Raw genomic sequence first — 19,012 nt, 5'->3', positions numbered from 1 at the left:
CAATGGCCTTTGGACCTGTGTTGATTACATCAGTTTGGCATCAGTTTCCAATGCTTCTGAAATCATTCAGAATTCACTGATAGGTGCATTTTACATGCAGCTGACCTCCTTCTGACCTGCTTTAAGTGAGTTTTGTATTCCAAAGGACTTGTATGGGAATGCAAAACCCAATTGAAGCAAACGAAAAGCCCACTTACGCAGACTCTAAGAATGTTTTTGTGAGGCGTGTTTTACCTACATAAGGCATGATTGACATTTTTTTAAACTGATATGCCTTTCATTATGATGGTCTTAAGTGATATCATTCACAAAGCTAACACACCAGGATACATATACTTATTTTTTTTTTAAACTGTTATTTTCAGTTGCGTCCAATGCCTTAGGCTGGTGTTAAAGCTTTGTGAATTGAACCTCTTGGGTGGTATTTCTTACAATATTAATTTCTGAGAAAAATGGATTTCGATGGGAGGGCAGCATTTGTCTCTGGTAACACATAACCTCCACAGGATACAAATTAAATACACATCATTGGTTTTCTACAGGATTGCAATGAGATAATTGTGGCATGCATAATAACACAAAGGACAACATAAAAACACAAAGATACAGAGAGGCAGACAAGAGACAGGCAACATACAAGCAGGAAAAGCACAAGCTGAAAACACAGAGTACAAAAGGAAAAGCATAAAACAAACAAATGTGTATAGATGTCTACAAATTATCTGGTATTTACACACCAAACCGATTGCATCATCTATGCACTGGGTACATTGAGCAAGGACACACAGGAAACAGTTAACAGGGACATGACACACAGCATATCACATTAACCATAAAGGACAAAACATACTACAGCCTACACACACACACACACACACACACACACACACAAGACTGTTATTTTAAGCAGACGCAGACAGTATGCTGACTTCTTTAGCACTAACAGGAGATACAACGCAGAAACATGAAGGACATGCATAACATTACTAAGTCTTATTTAATAAAACAGAGCAAAGGGAAGTAATACACTGCATGCCATAGCAAGCAACCAGATGATAGCTTTTACAAGTTGAACTATACACTACTGATAAATACAGATATCTAATTGGTTGCTAAGTTTCTGCTCACTATTGCTCATTGCTCTATGTTATCAAATATAGACCTATAGGCCAGTACAAGAATGAACAAATATAGTAACAAAAACATGTAGAACATACTTTACATACAGGACATATATTTCAAGATAGAGATGCCAGGAACACATATCAGCCAGGAAAAGGTAATACATAACTGTTACATTGACACATCCATATCACATTACATGGAGACAGGATAAACACAAACCTCGAAAACAATGCAGGATTTGTAGGTTTGAGGTTATACAAACATAAAAGGTCCAAACGTAACACAAAACATGAAAGTAACAACCAGAGACATAGGACATATAACAAAAAAAGCATACAGGTAAAACATGCATGTTGTTACCGTGGCACTGATGAAGCATTAACTATCTTTGGACAGTTTTATATCTTAATAGCTTGGGATTAACCTCTCCCTTGTTTGGAACAAATTGGGCCGAATATGTTAAAGTACAAAGTAAGTGACGTGTGGTTAATTAAAGTGTTCACTCCAACCATCCAATCAAATGTATGGGATTTAGAAAAAAAAAATAGAGACTATATGATTGGATGCTTGAAGTAAAAAAACAGATGCACTTTACTACAGCATACTTTAACTCAATTCATAAATCAGGCTATTGATTTCAATGTACAGGAAATGAGACATTTGACAGGGTACCAAGCTATTAAAAAGTTCCTGTGTAGCTAAGGACAAAGGTGCACATACAAACAAGAAGCACAGGCAACATCAGACCGCATGACATAAAAGACAGATAGAGATCACACATGACACTAGCTAGATAGAAGACAATAGTGACATACAGCAATCTTTTTAGGTGTATATTTTCTAATTCACAGTTCAGCATATATACAAAGCATCTTCTGCTAAAGACATAGTGCATGAAAGAGGAAAGGATTGCAATTCATATCCACCAATTAGACAAGTATTGGTTCCATTTATAAACCTGCACTAGAAAAATGTAAATTCCTGATTACTTGTAGTGGGACTAAAACTCTTTGTAAAGCATGTAAAATGGATCAGTTTTCAAAAGCTCTCATGTTGTTCTAAATTCTAATGACACTGAGTATCTTATTTGATAATATAGTACAATTCAGGGATGTGTGGTCAGGGGAGGCAGGGGGGGCAGAGCCTCACCTAGTATTATGGAGGAAAAAGCTGTCAGCTTCAAGTCTGAAGCTGAAAGCTTTTTCTCCATTCAGACTGGCTTCTAACAGGTTACACAACAGGCAAAGCCTCCCCACTGTGTAACCTGCCATAGACAGAGCGCTGCCTGTTAATCACAGGCGGCGCTGCATCCGGCTTTTGACAGCTATGTTAGGTTGCACAGAAGCGGTCTTCCCCACTGCTTGTGTAACCTAACATAGTGAGGCAAGAGCTGCAACAGCCTCTACTTTGTGTTAGAGGCTTGAGCTCTGTGGATGGTTTGGACCAATGGCAAAGTATCATTGGTCTAAGCTGTCCAATCAAAAAAAGAAAAAAAAAACCATTGAAGACATCAATCTCAATGCCTCAGCAGTGACGAGCAAGTGAGGGACAGGGAGGCTTCTCCCTGTCTCCTCCCTTCTCCCTCCCTCCTCCACACATAGCTTGGTGACCGGGTTGGGGGACAAGGGCAGGACAGGCTGGGGTCATGCCTCACCCAGCACAGAACGTACTGCACGTCACTGGTACAAATAGCATTGGTGCATAATAGCTTTTAACAACTAAGCAGAAAATTGACTTCAATAGTATTTTGTAGCCACAAGTTGAATTTTCTCTGGTTGCTGTGGGATACTGCAAATTGCTCTTTATACTGGTTAAATAAAAGATTATTAGATTGTTTCTGATGTCATCTTCCCTAAGGATCTTATGTCCCTTATAATGAGTCTTACGCCATAAACTTTAGTCAAAGCTTTTTACAGCAATTACAGGCAGGATGTATCCTATGTGTGTTAATATTATCAGTGACTGTTACAGAGGTCATCACTGACAACTGTATTATAGTAATCAATGTTATCCAGATGTCAAGATGTGCTACAAAGTATCTGGAACCATAAGGCATCATGGGACAGATCTTTATTACTGTATGCAAGGTAAAACCTGCATTTACAAAAAGCAAGAGTGATCCACCAGTCAACATTTCAGCGCTGTGGCGAGGTCAGGCAGAATCAAATAACACATAATTAAAAATTTTCCTGACACCTATATGTCTAGTCTTCTGTGACAGGTCCAGGGCTTTATGTAGATATTATGACAATCTATAATATGATTGTGTAGAGTATTGCTTCACAAGTCAGACATGGGCCCTGACTCTTGGACAATACATACTTCCAGGGCAACAAAGGAATCAGGTGATTTTGCCGAAATTAGGCAAAAGAGAAAGGATGGTGATGAGGTCAGTGTTTAGGAGGAGAGTGGTTGATTGCACACTGCCGACAATTTATGATGGCTTTTCTGAGTGTAAGAAAATTTCTCTCTTGTTCCTCCATTGGCCGTGCCAAAGTTGATGGTTATATAAGTCCCAATATCTTCCTTTCTACCAGAAGGACCACTAGATGGTGTACTTGGGGTGTGGGTCCTTATAGCAAGGAATAGGTTCATTTTGATGTTATTTTGCATTATTCAGTCTGTCTTTATGTCCTAGAAGTACTTGATAGGGTCAGTGGGATTTTTAACCTTTGACGGTACCGGGTTCAGTCAGAGAGGCTGGAGCATATGCAGATGCTGCCAAACATGCTGCTGCCTCACAAAATCCTGGGAGACCTGCTGGACCAGGCAAACCAGGTCTGCCACCCTCTCCTGCAGATCCCTCTGGACCTCTTTCTCCGTCTTTTCCATCAATGGCGTGGCCAGGAATGCCAGGTAGACCTGATGACAAGACACTTTTATCAGTTGACATTACAGATAATGATGTGGCTTTATTCATTGCTTTTTATTTTACAATTTATTTGTAAATGAGTATAACATCTGACTCGTGGGGTCAGGCTAAAAAACTTGTAAAAATTTTAATTATACTAACAGGCTCTGTAATTCCTCTAAAAGTCAAATCATACAAGCTATTTCCAGGGAAAATGCTCCAACTATCCAACGTGTTTGTAGGAGTCTTTTGGCAACAATCTTTTAATGTCTTGAGTATAACCCAGTGATTTTATTAAACTCACCTGGAATGCCAGGGGGTCCAGGCATACCCTGGTGACCACGTCCTGTCTCGCCACGGTCTCCCTTTTCTCCTCTTTTTCCTGTGCATAAGAGAGAATTGCACTGTGTGTAATGATTACATTTTGTAAAGTGACTAATTTTCGGTATATATAGAAGCATATGCTAGAGATGTTCATTCTTTAATGCCATTCCTATAAACCATAAAGTTGAACTCCAGACATATGAAAAACACACATTAGTGCAGCTCTGTGTTGAGTAATACATTATTAAATGTATTTTTATGAATGCAAGCCGTGTAAGTACTTGTACTTTGACTTAGAATCGGCCTCTTGCAGTTCCTATAGAGCAGAACTCTAACTGAAAGAGGGAGAAGGAGCACAGGGAGTATGCTAATAAGAGGAGAAAGCAGAGTGATAGAGAGATGAGCTATCAGTGAGCTTCTACTCTTTTGACTGTCGCAGGCTGGGGGAGATACGAGACCTGTAAGTGTTCCTTAACCGTAACAGAGAATAATCTGGTCTTTTTGCCCTGACAGACAGGACTGTGCTGAATGGCAGGGCTGTGTAAATCTCAGGACTGGATACAGATCCAGAATCCATCAATCAAATACAGATCCTTTGGCAGTTAAAACAGCTCCCTTACAATTATTTAATCTGTGTATTTAGTAGTTTGCCTAGAGTTCAGGGTTAAATTAAGAGCGTGTATATATACAAGATATATATATACAAGATATAAGAGAGAACTGCTGATATGCACATCTAAAAAAGGCGCAGGAGGGGATCTATCAAAACTGGAGCAGACAAACATCTGGAGCAGTTGTGCATGGCAACCAATCAGCTCTGATCTTTAATTTTCAAAGCTTAACTGAATAAACTGAAGAGAGAAGCTGGTTGCTATTGGCAACTGCTCCAGATTTTGTCTGCTCCAGTCTTGATAAATTCCCCCACAGTGTTTTCATGTGGGGTGGTGCCATCACTCACTCACTACTACTCTCTAAACTGTCATGTCTTGGTGCCATCCCGGGCTCTCCCGGCCACAGCATGCTGCACCTTCGCTCGCACAAAGATGAAAGCTCTCCCTTTCACTTGCTAATTTTACACCATTATTTCGATTTTACCATCCTGCACAGCCCAAAATACGATGCACAGCCAATGGCATGATGTGTCTCTTTAAAATTAAGCCAATCAAACTTCCCCCATTCCCAGAGTGGGGTGGGAACATAAACGTGACATGTGGAGAAACAAGCGACCATATTGCGACTCGATCTCATCCATTTTGGCTTAACTATAAGTGTCTTCAAAATGTATATTTATCATACTGTTGACTGTAGGTGATGAGCTGAAACTGTTTCTCTCAGTAACAAATCTCAAAAAGATGTCTAAAGGTGTAGCTGAGTACAAGGCCAACAGATTCGTCTGTGTACATTTTATATTCCCTGGTTCACTAACCTTTAGGTCCTGTGTTGCCAATTTGACCCATCACTCCCACAATTCCAGGGATGCCACGTGGTCCATGGTGTCCATGTGGCCCTTGCTCTCCAGGTGATCCTGGTGGTCCCGGAGGTCCAGGTGGTCCCATGGTGCCAGCACCTCCTAGGGCAGCTCTCTTAGCACTAACGGCCACCTCTGCTAGTTGCTCTTTTGTAGCGATTAGCAGCAAAATGTAGAAGGTATACAAGTAATTAAAAGGAAATATGACAGTAAACCAAAACAACCAAAATAGACCAGTGATGCATTCTACTTAAAATATGAAGTGAGTAAACATTGTGAAAACATGAAAAACACTAATACTTCTAATACTCTCTCATACAGCAAAGTACTCCTCACTCCTGCTATAGTTATTTGGATGCACAGCTGACACTTATTGGTATCTGAAATATGAAATTCTGACATGCCTTGCGAAAAGACTTAGACCCCATGCACACAGGAATTAAAATTTAAATTTGGAGCTAATTTTTAATGCACCTGAAAGCGTGTAATACTTTGCTATGGCTGAAAGCACACTCTGGCTATCAGCAATGTCTAGGTGCATTCAGTCTAGCGGCATTTACACAAATAAGAATTGTCTGCGTCCTGGAATCATTTAGCCTGGTTTTACATGGGTAAACCCCAAAATGCGGCTAAACCCAAAAATATCTTAACATGGGAAAAAGTGATCTTAGAAGCATAAAAGTTGTTTATACTTCCCAGGTAACTTCTCATGTTTAGATAGTAACCATCACCTGTCACCAGCCATGTGTGAAGTTATATATATGGTTCCAATTCTAATATTCAGATGATCAATTATATTTCCAGATTATTAGAAAATCCTCAATCTAACATGCTGTACGGCTGTCAATATTGACTTCTAACAGCCATATCTATTATTAAGTCTAACATGCAAAGCAATACGTACTGACTACTCCTATTCTCCAGAACTGTAAATGATATTAAATGCAAATCTTTAGCAGAATGTACTGATGACAGAAAGACTTACAGTGCATACTGCTTCTTCATCTTTAAAAGGTTTTTCTCTATCAGGCTTGTCCCCTTAAGTGCTGCCCCACCTCCCAGTTCTGGGGTGGCTACTTTCCCTTACAGGGTTCTCTGGAGCCACCCCTTTCTCTGCAATTCCAGCATGGGACTAAAGGGGGAGATGCTGACACTGCCTGGGTGTACACACAATGGCAGCCCAAAATTACTATATAAAAAAAATGGGAATGCCTGCCTGCTGCTTGTGGTCCCACTAAATGAACCAGGGCATAGTAATAGCTTGCCCCTGACAGGAAGTTCGGGGAAGCCACACACAGGAGATGGGGGGATGGGGGAGCATATTGAAAAGAAAGTAAGTGGTATTGAACAGTTTGGAAGCAAATCATTTATTGTGCTATATTAACCTAATGAATAGTGATGGGCTCCTTAAAAATGAGGCTTTAGTAATACTTGAAGAGTGATTAATTGATTATGGCCTCTAGCAGAAAAAAATACAATAAAGGAAGCAGAGATCAAACACCAAAACTGAATGCAAAATGGGTATGTTACATCTGAAACAACCAATTGGGGTGTGTTGTAGTACAAATTAAGTCTAACATTGTTTATTGTCATATCTTTGCTATTTCTATGTAAGCCTTTACAACAAAACATTTTCACTTATCTATACCACAAACAAAGTGGCTATTTTGTACACAACCACCCACTGCTCCCTTAGGGTGCCAAAGCAGTCAAGCAAATGATCTCAATCCAAAGCCTAAAAGTAAAGTTCTTCATTTTTCTACACTAAAACCGCTCCATGAAATATAATGCCCTTCACTGTAAACTGCATGGATGCTTAGTTAGGATTTCTCACCTTGCAACATTTTCAGAACCACATCAATAATGTGTTGATCTCCAGCATCTCTGCCCTGCAAAAAAAAAAAAACAATGCCAGGTAGGACGCTGTGTATTTGTCATAACTTTTTTGAGGTTAATGTCGAATTCACTTTTTAGAACACATATTACATTGTGCTAGTAATGACTGCTTGGCTGTTCAAAGTTTTTACAATTAATACTTAAAAAATCAATTACTTTATAACTCAAACTTATTCTGTAAACTATGTAATGAGTTCAGATAGTACATACTGGAACTCCTGGTCGTCCTGGCATTCCAGGGACTCCCCTCTCTCCACTAAGACCTCTTGGCCCAGGTAGTCCTGCTAGTCCTTGTACTCCAGCCTGGCCAGGATCTCCGGTTGGACCTGAGTAGCCCAGTTCTCCATGTACACCTTGCTATAAAGAGATGCAAGAAAAACTGAAGTGAAGACTTGTTAATATACAAAAAGATGTTTTATGTGTGTATTGATAATCTCACCTGGCCTTTAGGACCTGGCTCACCAGAATCCCCCTATAGAAAAGAAAACAATATATATTTCAGCATTTTCATAGGTACTTTTCTGTGCAACCTGTTTTAAAGCCCAACTTAAACCCAAGCTTTTTTAATTTGTTGTTCAAAAAAATTGGGAACAGTTTGAACCTTATTATTATTTTCTGCTTTTATTGCTATCTGTGTTCCTGTTAGAGAAATGTCCTCTTATTTTCTGCCCCAATGACAGTGTCACAGAGACCAAGAAGAGGTAAAAAATGTCTTCATTGGACACAGAGACAGCAAATTTTTTGGGGTAAATTGGAAAATAGGTCAAAAAGGTCCTAACCCTGTCACAGTTTCCTAAAAGAGGTATCTCTGTCCCCGTTGGATAGGTTTTCATTGTTATCTATATCTTCCTGTCCCGGGAACTCCCATTCCCTTAATTCTTTGTCCTGGTGTTACAGGGACAGGAAGCAAGAGGAAAACTATTTGGGTCCCAGACAGCAATAAAAAGGTAGAATAGAGATTGTTGTGGCCTACCCATGTATCAGATATAGTAGCCAGTAGAGTGAGAGGTGTCCCTCTCAAATATGAACCATATCAATGCCCCTGGTTTTAGAATGTGATATCTAACAAGCTGAAATAGGTGTGATGGTCAGGTATCCACAAACCTTTTTCCAAATAGTGTGAGCATTAAGCTCACCATACATGTTACAATCAGATTGTACAATCCCCTGTAGCTCTACCAACAACTATGTAGTGCAAGGTGCCTGATTGGATACAATTTGATTAAATAGGTCCTCATATTAGATATTATTGATAAATAAAAAGTAGATTATACAATCAGATTGCAATGTGTATGGTGACCCTTAGAATGTAGGTATATTTTTTTTTTTATTTGAGATGCCAGTATTTAAAAAGAAGGTTTATAGAAAGACTATGGGGGCAATTGAATAAAGTATTTGCTACACTTTTCTGTTGGTATTGTAGCATTAGAAAGTCAGGTGCCTAATTCATGAATGCCTTGCGACACTTCCGTTAAAGGTTTCAACATGCGTGACAGATTCAAGTTGTTCTTATTTGTGCCCTCTTCACAATGTGTTGCTATGGCAGTGACAAAAATAAAAATTAATACCACCAGTTTGTAGATAAGGAAACTGGAGGTATTTAAGACCAACTCTAAGGTGGCAAACAGAGACAAACCAGAGTCAGGCTGTGTATAGTGTACTGTGTATGTTTTGTGAGTCAACTACCACACCTTCCATCACCGGTTGCTAGTATGCAGGCCACCCACTGCTGTCCCCTGGCAAACAAAAGGTAGGTGGACCTGATGGTAAACTAGTGTATTAGCTTCCCCATCAGGCTTGCCAAACTAATAGTAAAACTCCTCAGCCACTGCACTTGCCTGTAGGACAGGTGCTGTAGCCAGACAGGGAGCTCAGGAATGCTGAACTGGTGATTTTATCAGGCTTGGCATTACTGAGCTGCCCTGAGGAAGGAGTGTCCGGAAGGGCCTACATGCGACAGATTCATTTGACCATTTCCAACAGGTACATGAATCAATTGCAAGCACCGACATTTGTAGTGGGGAGGTACAACAGGTTTTCTATGTGTCTATGACATGTTTTATTAATATCATTGCTAAACCTCTAACAAATAACTTCCACCTGCAGCAACAAAAAACTAGCAGAGGTATCCATTCCTTTGCTCTTGTGACTCAGCTGACCAGGGCAATTGCTATGTACTGCATTATAGCTTGTTTCTGCTTTCTGGTAGTAAACCTGCAATGTTTTTGGCAAAAAGTCTGCGATTCACATATTTGGCGCAAACCTATGGTGGCAACAAACCTGAACCTTATAACTAAGGATGATTTGCTCCACAGTTCCCACAAATGACAATAAAAACTGACAGGTTCAAGCCCTTCCCTACTCTATCCAAAAATCTAAGTACAAAAAAGGTGTATTTACTAGAGCATTCATTGTATTAAAGTGGCCCTAATCTGTAAATGTACCTATATTCCTACTCACTGCTTCCTAATCTAAAGAAAATGTAAACCCTGCAACCACTGTTCCACCCTGCTGAAAGAAGGCATCAACCCTCTAGTGCTAGGAAGGAGCCTGCTGAAAGAAAAAAATTTTTGGCTGTGCTAGTATTCATCTTTCTTAATGAACAGTAAGAAGTGGGGATCACCAAGCAGCGCTGATTACATACCATCTTCATGCCTAAAAAATGTGCATTAAGGGGGTATAAGAAGAGTGTGTGATATGAGGGTTTAACAATACAATCTTAGATATACTGTACTGTATTTTGGAGAATTTTCAGGGAAGTTTGCAATATCTCTTTACTTGTACACACAAGGGGATGGTTTTGTACACATATACTGTGGTTATGCAAAGTTTCAAAAGAAGATAACATTGCAGCTTTTGTTGTAGTAGCAGCAGCAGCAGAAAAAAAGACCAGTGCATATGTACAAAGCAATATCTTTGGAGGTTGGGCAGAGCCAGGACTCTGGACAGAGGCTGTTCTGGCTGGTTTATGATCCCACAAAAAAAGGGTTAGGATAGGGTCTATTTAGGAATATATACTGGCAAGTTTGATAGAAAATGAGGCAGAAATATCATTTTAATTATATATTAGGACCTTTAGGATATAGAGGAAATCTAGACCAGGTTTGAGGACAAGTCCTTATCGAAAATTGATACTTGGGTAAATTCATTTAGATACTTTAATTAGCAGGAGGCCCAAACCAGAGCCACAGCAGTTGGTTTAAGTGAGGAAGAAAATACATTTGCCCCACTTTAAATTGAAATCCTAGACTTGTGTTAGGATTAATATATTTGTTGAAAAAACAAATTACTAAATGCATTAACTTGATGAAATGACTATGATGACTATGGGTGTTTAGTGAATACATTTTATAAAGACTAGGATGGCAGATCAAATCTACTCACCTTTTCTCCTTGCTCTCCAGCCAAACCTTCAACTCCTGGGTCACCCTGAAGAGTAAACAATGAAGAGTCAGAAGGTGTGGTTAAGTAAAGTAAAAAAATAATAATCTAGTAAGTTAATAAAGGCATAAACCACTTACCACGTCACCCTTTCCTCCAACTTTTCCCAGGAAACCCTGTTAAGACAAGATGTATACATGAGTATGTTTAGTAGAGCAGCCTGTAGTGTACGTGGGCAGTAAAGGATGAAAACTTTAAACCACAACTTAATTTTCAGCATTTAGTATATGTTAACAGCTTTTTAAAAAGTGATACTCTTTTCAATTTAAACTCATGTACTAGTATTTTATCAATACATTGATTCAAAATACAGGTGACCACAGAGGATACAGCAGTGAACTAGCTTACCAGAACAAAGCTTGAACCTCATGGACAGATGCATCCAATATTTTTATTCCTGCTTTCCTAAACATTTCACATACACTGAAAAATAGCAACTCCCTTGTATTACCCATGCCAGGTGCTCTAGCCACAGAATCCATTTTCTGCTCAACCTACTGAGAGATCTTTGACTGAGCAATCTTTTCAGATACAGTACAATGATATTTGTATTTGTACCATTATATTTGTTAGGGCACATTTTGGTCTACTGAGAAATAAAACAAAAGTTGTACTGGGGTCCAGTTGTATTGTTTGCATTAGCTGATAAATAAAGCAGATACAATAAAGGGAATGTAAATTCTTCTCAATGTGTTTATACTCCTACTCGCAATAAAAGTCTGAGTCATACGACTCAATGAAAACAATGCATTACTTATGTGGCTTTCAAGGGAGAGATAGAGTAATTGCATTCAGCCACTTAGAGCTCTTTCTAGTTATGAATCTAATAATCCTCTATATTTATTTTATTACAAGAACAAAAATATAGAAGAGCATGCTTTAAAAGAAAAAATAAAAGTCATATAAAGATTTTTTATTAAGGTAAGCACTGCAATAATAGCATGAGGTTATCTAAACTCAAGAACAAAAATATATAAATAATAATATATTTCAGATTTCCAGTACCAAGATGTGGCAGTTGCATTAGGTTCCTTTTTCATGCTTTTTTCTCATAACTTTTTACCTGGTGATTCTACCAGTAACACACTTCCTTTTTAATGGTGACCTCACTCACTCAACATTCTATATCTATGGAGGAGCGCCGTTGTCACCGTGGGACAGGACCACAGACACGGGCGTAACTAGAAATCACAGGGCCCCATAGCAAAATGTTGTATGGGGCCCTGTGATTTCTAGTTACGCCCACCTGATAACCCAAACAGCCCACCTAAGGGTGACCCTGCAGAGCCTACCATAGACTCTCTATGGTAGGCTCTGCAGGGTCTCAGGCGGGCGGTCAAGCCCTCTTACCTGTCAGCCCTGATCCTCTGTCCGCCTCCTTCTCCTCCACAATTGACTCCTCTGTCACTGGGCCCCGCCTCCTCGATTGCCGGGCCCCGCCCCCTCGATCGCCGTATCCCGCCCCCTTGTTCGCCGGGATACGCCCCTTGATCGCCGGGGACACGCCCCCTCGATCGCCGGGCCCCGCCTCCTCGATCACTGCCGATGACGGGCCCAGCCACCTCCTGCGAAGCTGCTGGTTGTCACCAACTCAGCAGCGGCTGTGAGAAGGAACGGAGCGTTCCTCCTCACAGCCCCCAGTGGCAGCCAGCAGCCTGGCTGTCCGAGCAAGATGCCATAGCGACCCAGGCGGCCCGCATGGCATCAGGGAGATGTCCTGGCCGGGCCCCGCCGTGCCTCGGGCCCCATAGCGCCGCCTGGGTCGCTATGGTGATTGTTATGCCACTGACCACAGAGAACCTTGCCATCTTCTCTTCTACATAACAAAGGTTGAGGTGTTTTGTACTCCACAGAAAAAGCTGAGAACAATGCTAACTGATGAAAGTTCAGCACAAGCTGAGAGCACAGGAAATTATTAGCTTATAAGATTTCTGGCAGGATTAACTAGTCCTTTTTATTTTTGCACTTATCTAACATATATAACAAAACGCTTTCAATAGTATATTTAACAGACTAAAAGAAGTCCATTATTAGGGTTTACATTTACTTAAACATACATGCTCCCTGAAAATACACACTACTTTCCCTTTAAATAAAACATAGACTACATAGCAATAGAATAAAAGATGATTCTAAATAATACCAAATTACCATGGCGTTACCTTGTCTCCTTTTACTCCAGGAATACCCTGTGGTCCTGGTATTCCAGGAGGTCCTTGCTCACCCTTTACTCCCTGTACAAAAGAAAAATAGTCTTCATTTGTAATCAATTAAGTCATCATACTGGTTTATTTTATTTTTTTTATTGCAAAAGAGGCATAGTGAGTCAAACAAAAACAAAAAAAATGATTACAGTACAGAAGCGAAACTACAGTTAAACCATACATTATGTATAGTATAAAGCTTGTGCCATTGAGCAAAGAATATGGTCAAATAACATTGAGAAAAAAACACTTTATGGCTTGCTTTTGTAGTATCTTAAAAGAGTCTGTTAGGCTACAAAAAAGTATAAGTTCAACCCTGCAAGTACTTCATTTTTATGAATTAGGCAGAGGGAGGAGGTGTGGAGGGAGAAGAAAATAAAGTGAGGTGGGGGGGCAAGAAAAAGGGGGAGGGGGAAGAGAGTTTCCACAGTGGCAGACCCAACAGCCCAGGTAAGTGCAGAAAGGAGGGGAGAAAATGTCCAACACAGAGCATCAACATGAATTAGGTGGTAGGGTGAGATACAGAAGATTGGTATTCCAGGGTATATTGGAAATCTAGCTAGTAAGACCAGGTTTATCAGAATTTCTTGTCTCTATTGTATAATGAAGAAGTGAGATCTTCCATTTGCATAGTTTTGCTGATTCTGAACAACAACTGCTCTACCACCATTGAGGATATCTGTTTGTATATCAATTGGAATGTATGCTCTTGCTGCATTTAGCAAATTAATCAAAAGAGATTTCTTGTAGTGTGAGTTAACATGAAAAAGGTAGGCCAATGGACCATCTCCTAAATCTGTGTCTGTGAGTTTGTGACAAATATGTTGTAAAGCTTTCCAGAAGCCCCGAAGGGGACATTTGTTTTGATTTGGCCGCAACCTATGGGAAGAGTTTGACAGGTGCCGCACAAATGTACCTGAACCTGAGGGAGCCGAAGCCGGCCGATGTACGGCTGATTTTAGTCGATGTATGGCTAAATTCAGCCGTACAGGGCTGAAATGAATAGCCAGACGGCGTTCGGCTCACTTCACTTTGGCTCGGTTATTCACTCAGCTGCCTTGAGCAGCTGAGTGAATAACCCCCTAGATATTCATTCAAACAAGGACTGCAGATAAATGGGATATACTAGATCAAATGACACCTAAAAAAACATGGCGTGTTCATTCTCATAATCTACATTTACATAAATGCAGATTTGTCACATGGAAAAAGTAAGTACATTACGTAACTACATTTACCACCACTTTAAATCCATGAAATTAGATTCAGGTGTTCCAGATGGCAATAATATGAAACCTCCTTTGGGAGTATGCAGGTGAAATCTGTCTTACTTAGAACATCAGACCCATGACATCTGGGGTTTATTTGCTACTGCATATGTGGTGTCATCATTCCAAGATCAAAATATCTCTCAAAAGGTGCCCATACACTGCACGATTCTCGTACGAGAATCGAGGGAAATCCCACGATCGTACGCGAATCGGGCAGTGTGAATGAAGGCGTGCGACCGTTTCTACTGTACGGTCGCACGTCTTTTGTCTAAGGAGCATGCTAGAAAACCTGCCCGTTCGGCATTGCGGTCATCGGAAGCCCGCCCCTCAGGGGGGCGGGCTTCTGATGATCGCAAGTATGATCTGCATGTCCAAGATGGGCAGATCGTATGTTTTTTTAATTACTTTACAACCATCGCAAGACTGAGGTCTTGCGATGGTTGTAAAGTGTATGGCCACATAAAGGCACTCAGAAAAAAAGTTGTGGATGCCTATAAATCTTAGAAGTGATTTAAAAAGATCACCACTTTATTTAAATCAATCATTCCACTGCAAAGAACATATACTACAAGTGATATTTCAAATGACTACTTTTCTCTAGGGCTGGCCGACTCAGCAAATTCAACCCAAGAGCTTAATGTTTAATGTTAAAAGAGATCTCCAAGATCCCCAACTTTTAATCATAAGATCTACAGATAATTATTGCAACAGTCACTGTTTAAGTGCATGCATCTACAATCAGAAAGAAATTGCACCAGTTTAACCTACATGGGAGGTGTTCTGGGAAAAAGCATTTGCTGTTCTAAAAAAATATAAGAGCATGACTACAGTGGCAATTGGACATATGAGCAATGATCAGGCCTTCTGGAACAATGTGCTGTGGACTGATTAATTAAAGACAGAGTTGTTTGGCCACTATAACAGCAGACATATTTGTCATCATCTGAAAACCGCATTTAAGAAGAAGAATGTACAGTCTGCGTACTGAGTTATTGTCTCTGCTGCATACCAATGCTTGCTCGTTGTGTAATGTTTTATTTTTGATTATTCTCAATCAAAATTTGACATGCTAAAAAAAAAAAAGACGAAGAATGTAATGCCAACTGTGAAGCATGGGGGTAGAAATGTTATGGTTTGGAGTTGCTTTGCTGCTTCAAGACCTGGGCAGCTTGCAGTCATCATGTCATCCACGAATTCTGCATCATATCAAAGTGTGGTTTACAAGAATGCTCCCTGCAGCAAAGATGACCACCTCAGGCAGCAGTAGCACTGCCTGTGTGTGCACCTGGGCAGTCAGCTGGTAAAAGTGCAGGCTCGGCATCATTGAGTCTCTGTCTGGCCACTTCACTTGTCACATAAGTAGGAGCAATGGACAGCAGCACTGTGCTCAGTGATGCTGAGCATGCCCTATTAACATGCTGCACATAGCTAAAGAGGTCTGGCCACTGTGCCTGCCTATGTGACAGGTGGAGTGGCCAGGCGGAGTGCTCAGGAACACTGAGCCTGTTTATTTTTCAGGCTTAGCATCAGCATTACTGAGCTGCACCGAGGATAGAGTGTCTGATATGGACACTGTTAAGTCTACATGACAGGAAGTGAAGGAAAATCTCCATAATGAGAAACATAAGGCAATGCAATGTGTGTGTCTTTCTGATCTAAAAAAGAGACTTTGTAGAGGGTAGAGTACCAGAGTCACTATTCATATACTGAGCTTACAGGATTCTCAGAAGAATTTTGAAAAAAGGCATCTGCAGGCACATATCCTCAACTTTATGACAGGTTTACTTTTTGACAGGGACTAAAGAAAACTAAAAGCAGCAGCAAGCTCTTTCAAAACCTGGTTATTCAGTACAGAAGTATCACCATTTATGCCATTGTTATTATTCACAAACTACAAGGAAAAACCAGTGAGATACAGAACATGTAGCAGAGCTTGGGTGAGCACATTTGATAAGCAAACATAAAATTTCCCTTTCATTCCAAGTCCTGACAAAGTGTTGGCAGGCATGAAGCAGCTGTCAGCTTCCCACACCTTCCTTGTCTTTCACTCTTCATATTTGCAAGGCCTTATTTTTTTTTAATATAAACTATGCTTTATGGTGAATTTGGTACCTATTATTTAAAAAAAAAAATTGAAATAAGAGTGAAGTTTTTGTATTTTTTACCAATTGTGCTCAGAACAAACTTTCTGTTTTATGATGTATAAAGAACCAAAATAATCATGAAGAATGGAAAAAAGAATTTATCAAAGAGAGGCAGAAAACCCCAAAACTCAGGGATTGGCTAAAATACTTAAAGTGTATTTCCGCTTTTGCAAACAAATTGGGATAACACTTATTTTATATTTATTACATGTTCCCATTCACATAGCATAACTGAAAAAATACTAAAATTGCTTTTACTTGGGTTAGGGTGTCTTGATTCCGTAAGGGTTAACATTTGGGATGAGGGCTTTGTGTTAACCCTATCTGTACTGTACAAAAATAAAAAAACAATAGCGCCAGAGATGACCACTCCACTGAAGAGATATACATGCAGAAGTTCTGCAGGTCGCTGCCCCACATCAGACAGGGAGGCTGTGATATCTAAGGTTCTGAGGAAGTGGACGTGGCCCCCAGGAATGGTTCAACCTAGGCATACTGTGCTGGCACACAGGAACTACCATCTGTGCAGCTCTCATATGCTGTGTTTTGCTTTTTGCTAAAATGAGGATCAATCTTTGATTTTGAAGGCTCGTTGTCATCTACTCTTTTGTGAGTATTATTCTACTTTTGCCATTTGTCTAATAAAAATGTATCTACACTAGGGAAGGTGCCCCTTGTTTTTGTTTTTTCCTGTCTGTACTGTGCTAGGTGATTTCATTATAACTTATAAAGCATATTTGAAGACAGCAAGTTATAACAAAGGGTTAAAGGATTGGAACTCTGGCTTCTGAATTCAAATGTAAATTAAGTTAATGAGAGAATGACAATCCTCAAATTGCATTCCTAAGTCTTTCTATAAGGACAAATCACTGTGAAGGTGCTGTGAAAAACCTTGATACAGCCATCTTGCCTGCTGCAACAAAACATCTAACAGGTAAGAAATATCTTCTTAAAATGTGTTTTCCTTCTCTACGCTATCCAGAACTAGAAAACATGTTTTTGCTTGACATGCACTGAATTCTAGTTTTAATACTAATATGTAATATTATTATGTTTAAAAAAATCCTTTTTCTGGATATTTATTTATATTTATGGATATGTACTGTATTTTGGCAAAATACCAAAATCTCTCTTGATATCAGTCTTTAACAATCTTCTGTAAAGCAGATATAGACTTGAAGGGAGAGGGTCAGCATTAGGAGCCAAACAGTATCTGCTGCAATGGTCATGTCCTGGTAAGGAACATACTGACAGCAGGATTTGTATTTGTCCAACTGCATGAAAGTTGGAGAGGTCTTAGGTAGTGCAGGTAGCTGTATTGTCTACAGGGGTGCAAGATCACATAACTGTCTGTACATAATTGTAAACCTTTCAGCAGATTAGCTATTTGCCCACATTTCAGCTTTGTTGTATTATTCTATAGGGTTATATCTGATCGCAAACATCTGTATTTAATACAGCAATGTCTGAAAACTGAAGCAGCTCTCTTACTAAGGAACACAAAGCATATCCATTCTCCTGCTTTTCTCTTATATAAAAACACTGAAAATGTACTGGGAATATAAAGTATGAGATTTTGGTTACTTTTATTTAAGAAGTCAAGCAAGACTCAAAAAGCAAATTTGTCTATAATCTACTATAAATGAACACTGCATAGCAAAATAGGCTTTTTTTCTGGCCACTATATTATGGGTTGCTATAGTATTTTTTTTTTTTTTGAGGCAATAACTAAATTAAACATAGATCCAGTCATTAAATCTGTGAAGTTGTTAGTTTTTATTCAGGTCATGGTATAGCTGGCAGTAGTTTGTCACATTAAATTGCACATGTTCTGTAATGTTGAAGATGTTTAGCAGCTTATCCAAGCTGTTCCTTCAGCTCTTATTAGGATCAGGAACATACCCCACCATTTATAGCCACACAGCTATCACAGTCACCTTAATCCAATCACCGTTGAATGTGTCAAGGCAGATGTTGTTTGCCTGTGTTAACAATTCTACCCCAGCGATATGTCAACAATTTGCACCCTCAGCTATGTAGATCGAAGAATTAACACCTTTGGCAACGTTCCTTGCACCAAGGGATGGGGTTATATAACTAGAACAGAGTGTTTCCACGTACTTTCACACCTCCTATCCTGTTCTTGGACAATCAACATCTGTCTCGATACATTCTTTGTGAATGTGACTAACTACTACTAGCCCGATCCAGTAAATAGGCAATCTAAATGACCATTTCAATATTCTTAGATTTTGCATGGCTGGTTAACATATATGTAGGGATATACC

General features: G+C 39.7%; 1 protein-coding gene across 1 annotated transcript in view; it reads right to left on the bottom strand.

The window, feature by feature from the left end:
- Window positions 1-3,512: 3,512 nt before the first annotated feature.
- The window catches only part of COL9A2 (collagen type IX alpha 2 chain), a 66,608-nt gene continuing 51,108 nt past the window's right edge, over window positions 3,513-19,012 (bottom strand). Inside the window, exons 24-32 of the mRNA XM_018576758.1 lie at window positions 13,268-13,339; window positions 11,186-11,221; window positions 11,049-11,093; window positions 8,104-8,136; window positions 7,875-8,021; window positions 7,603-7,657; window positions 5,727-5,915; window positions 4,281-4,358; window positions 3,513-3,987 (exon numbers count right to left, since the gene is read on the bottom strand). Of these exons, the coding sequence (XP_018432260.1) occupies window positions 3,791-3,987; window positions 4,281-4,358; window positions 5,727-5,915; window positions 7,603-7,657; window positions 7,875-8,021; window positions 8,104-8,136; window positions 11,049-11,093; window positions 11,186-11,221; window positions 13,268-13,339 (852 nt within the window). The 3' untranslated portion in view covers window positions 3,513-3,790. The remainder of the gene's footprint in view (window positions 3,988-4,280; window positions 4,359-5,726; window positions 5,916-7,602; window positions 7,658-7,874; window positions 8,022-8,103; window positions 8,137-11,048; window positions 11,094-11,185; window positions 11,222-13,267; window positions 13,340-19,012) is intronic.

Source organism: Nanorana parkeri, unplaced genomic scaffold (assembly GCF_000935625.1).
Source record: "Nanorana parkeri isolate BGI_ZX_2015 unplaced genomic scaffold, ASM93562v1 scaffold76, whole genome shotgun sequence".
In the NCBI taxonomy this organism is placed as follows: domain Eukaryota; kingdom Metazoa; phylum Chordata; class Amphibia; order Anura; family Dicroglossidae; genus Nanorana; species Nanorana parkeri.
This window is presented reverse-complemented; position numbering and strand designations above follow the sequence as displayed.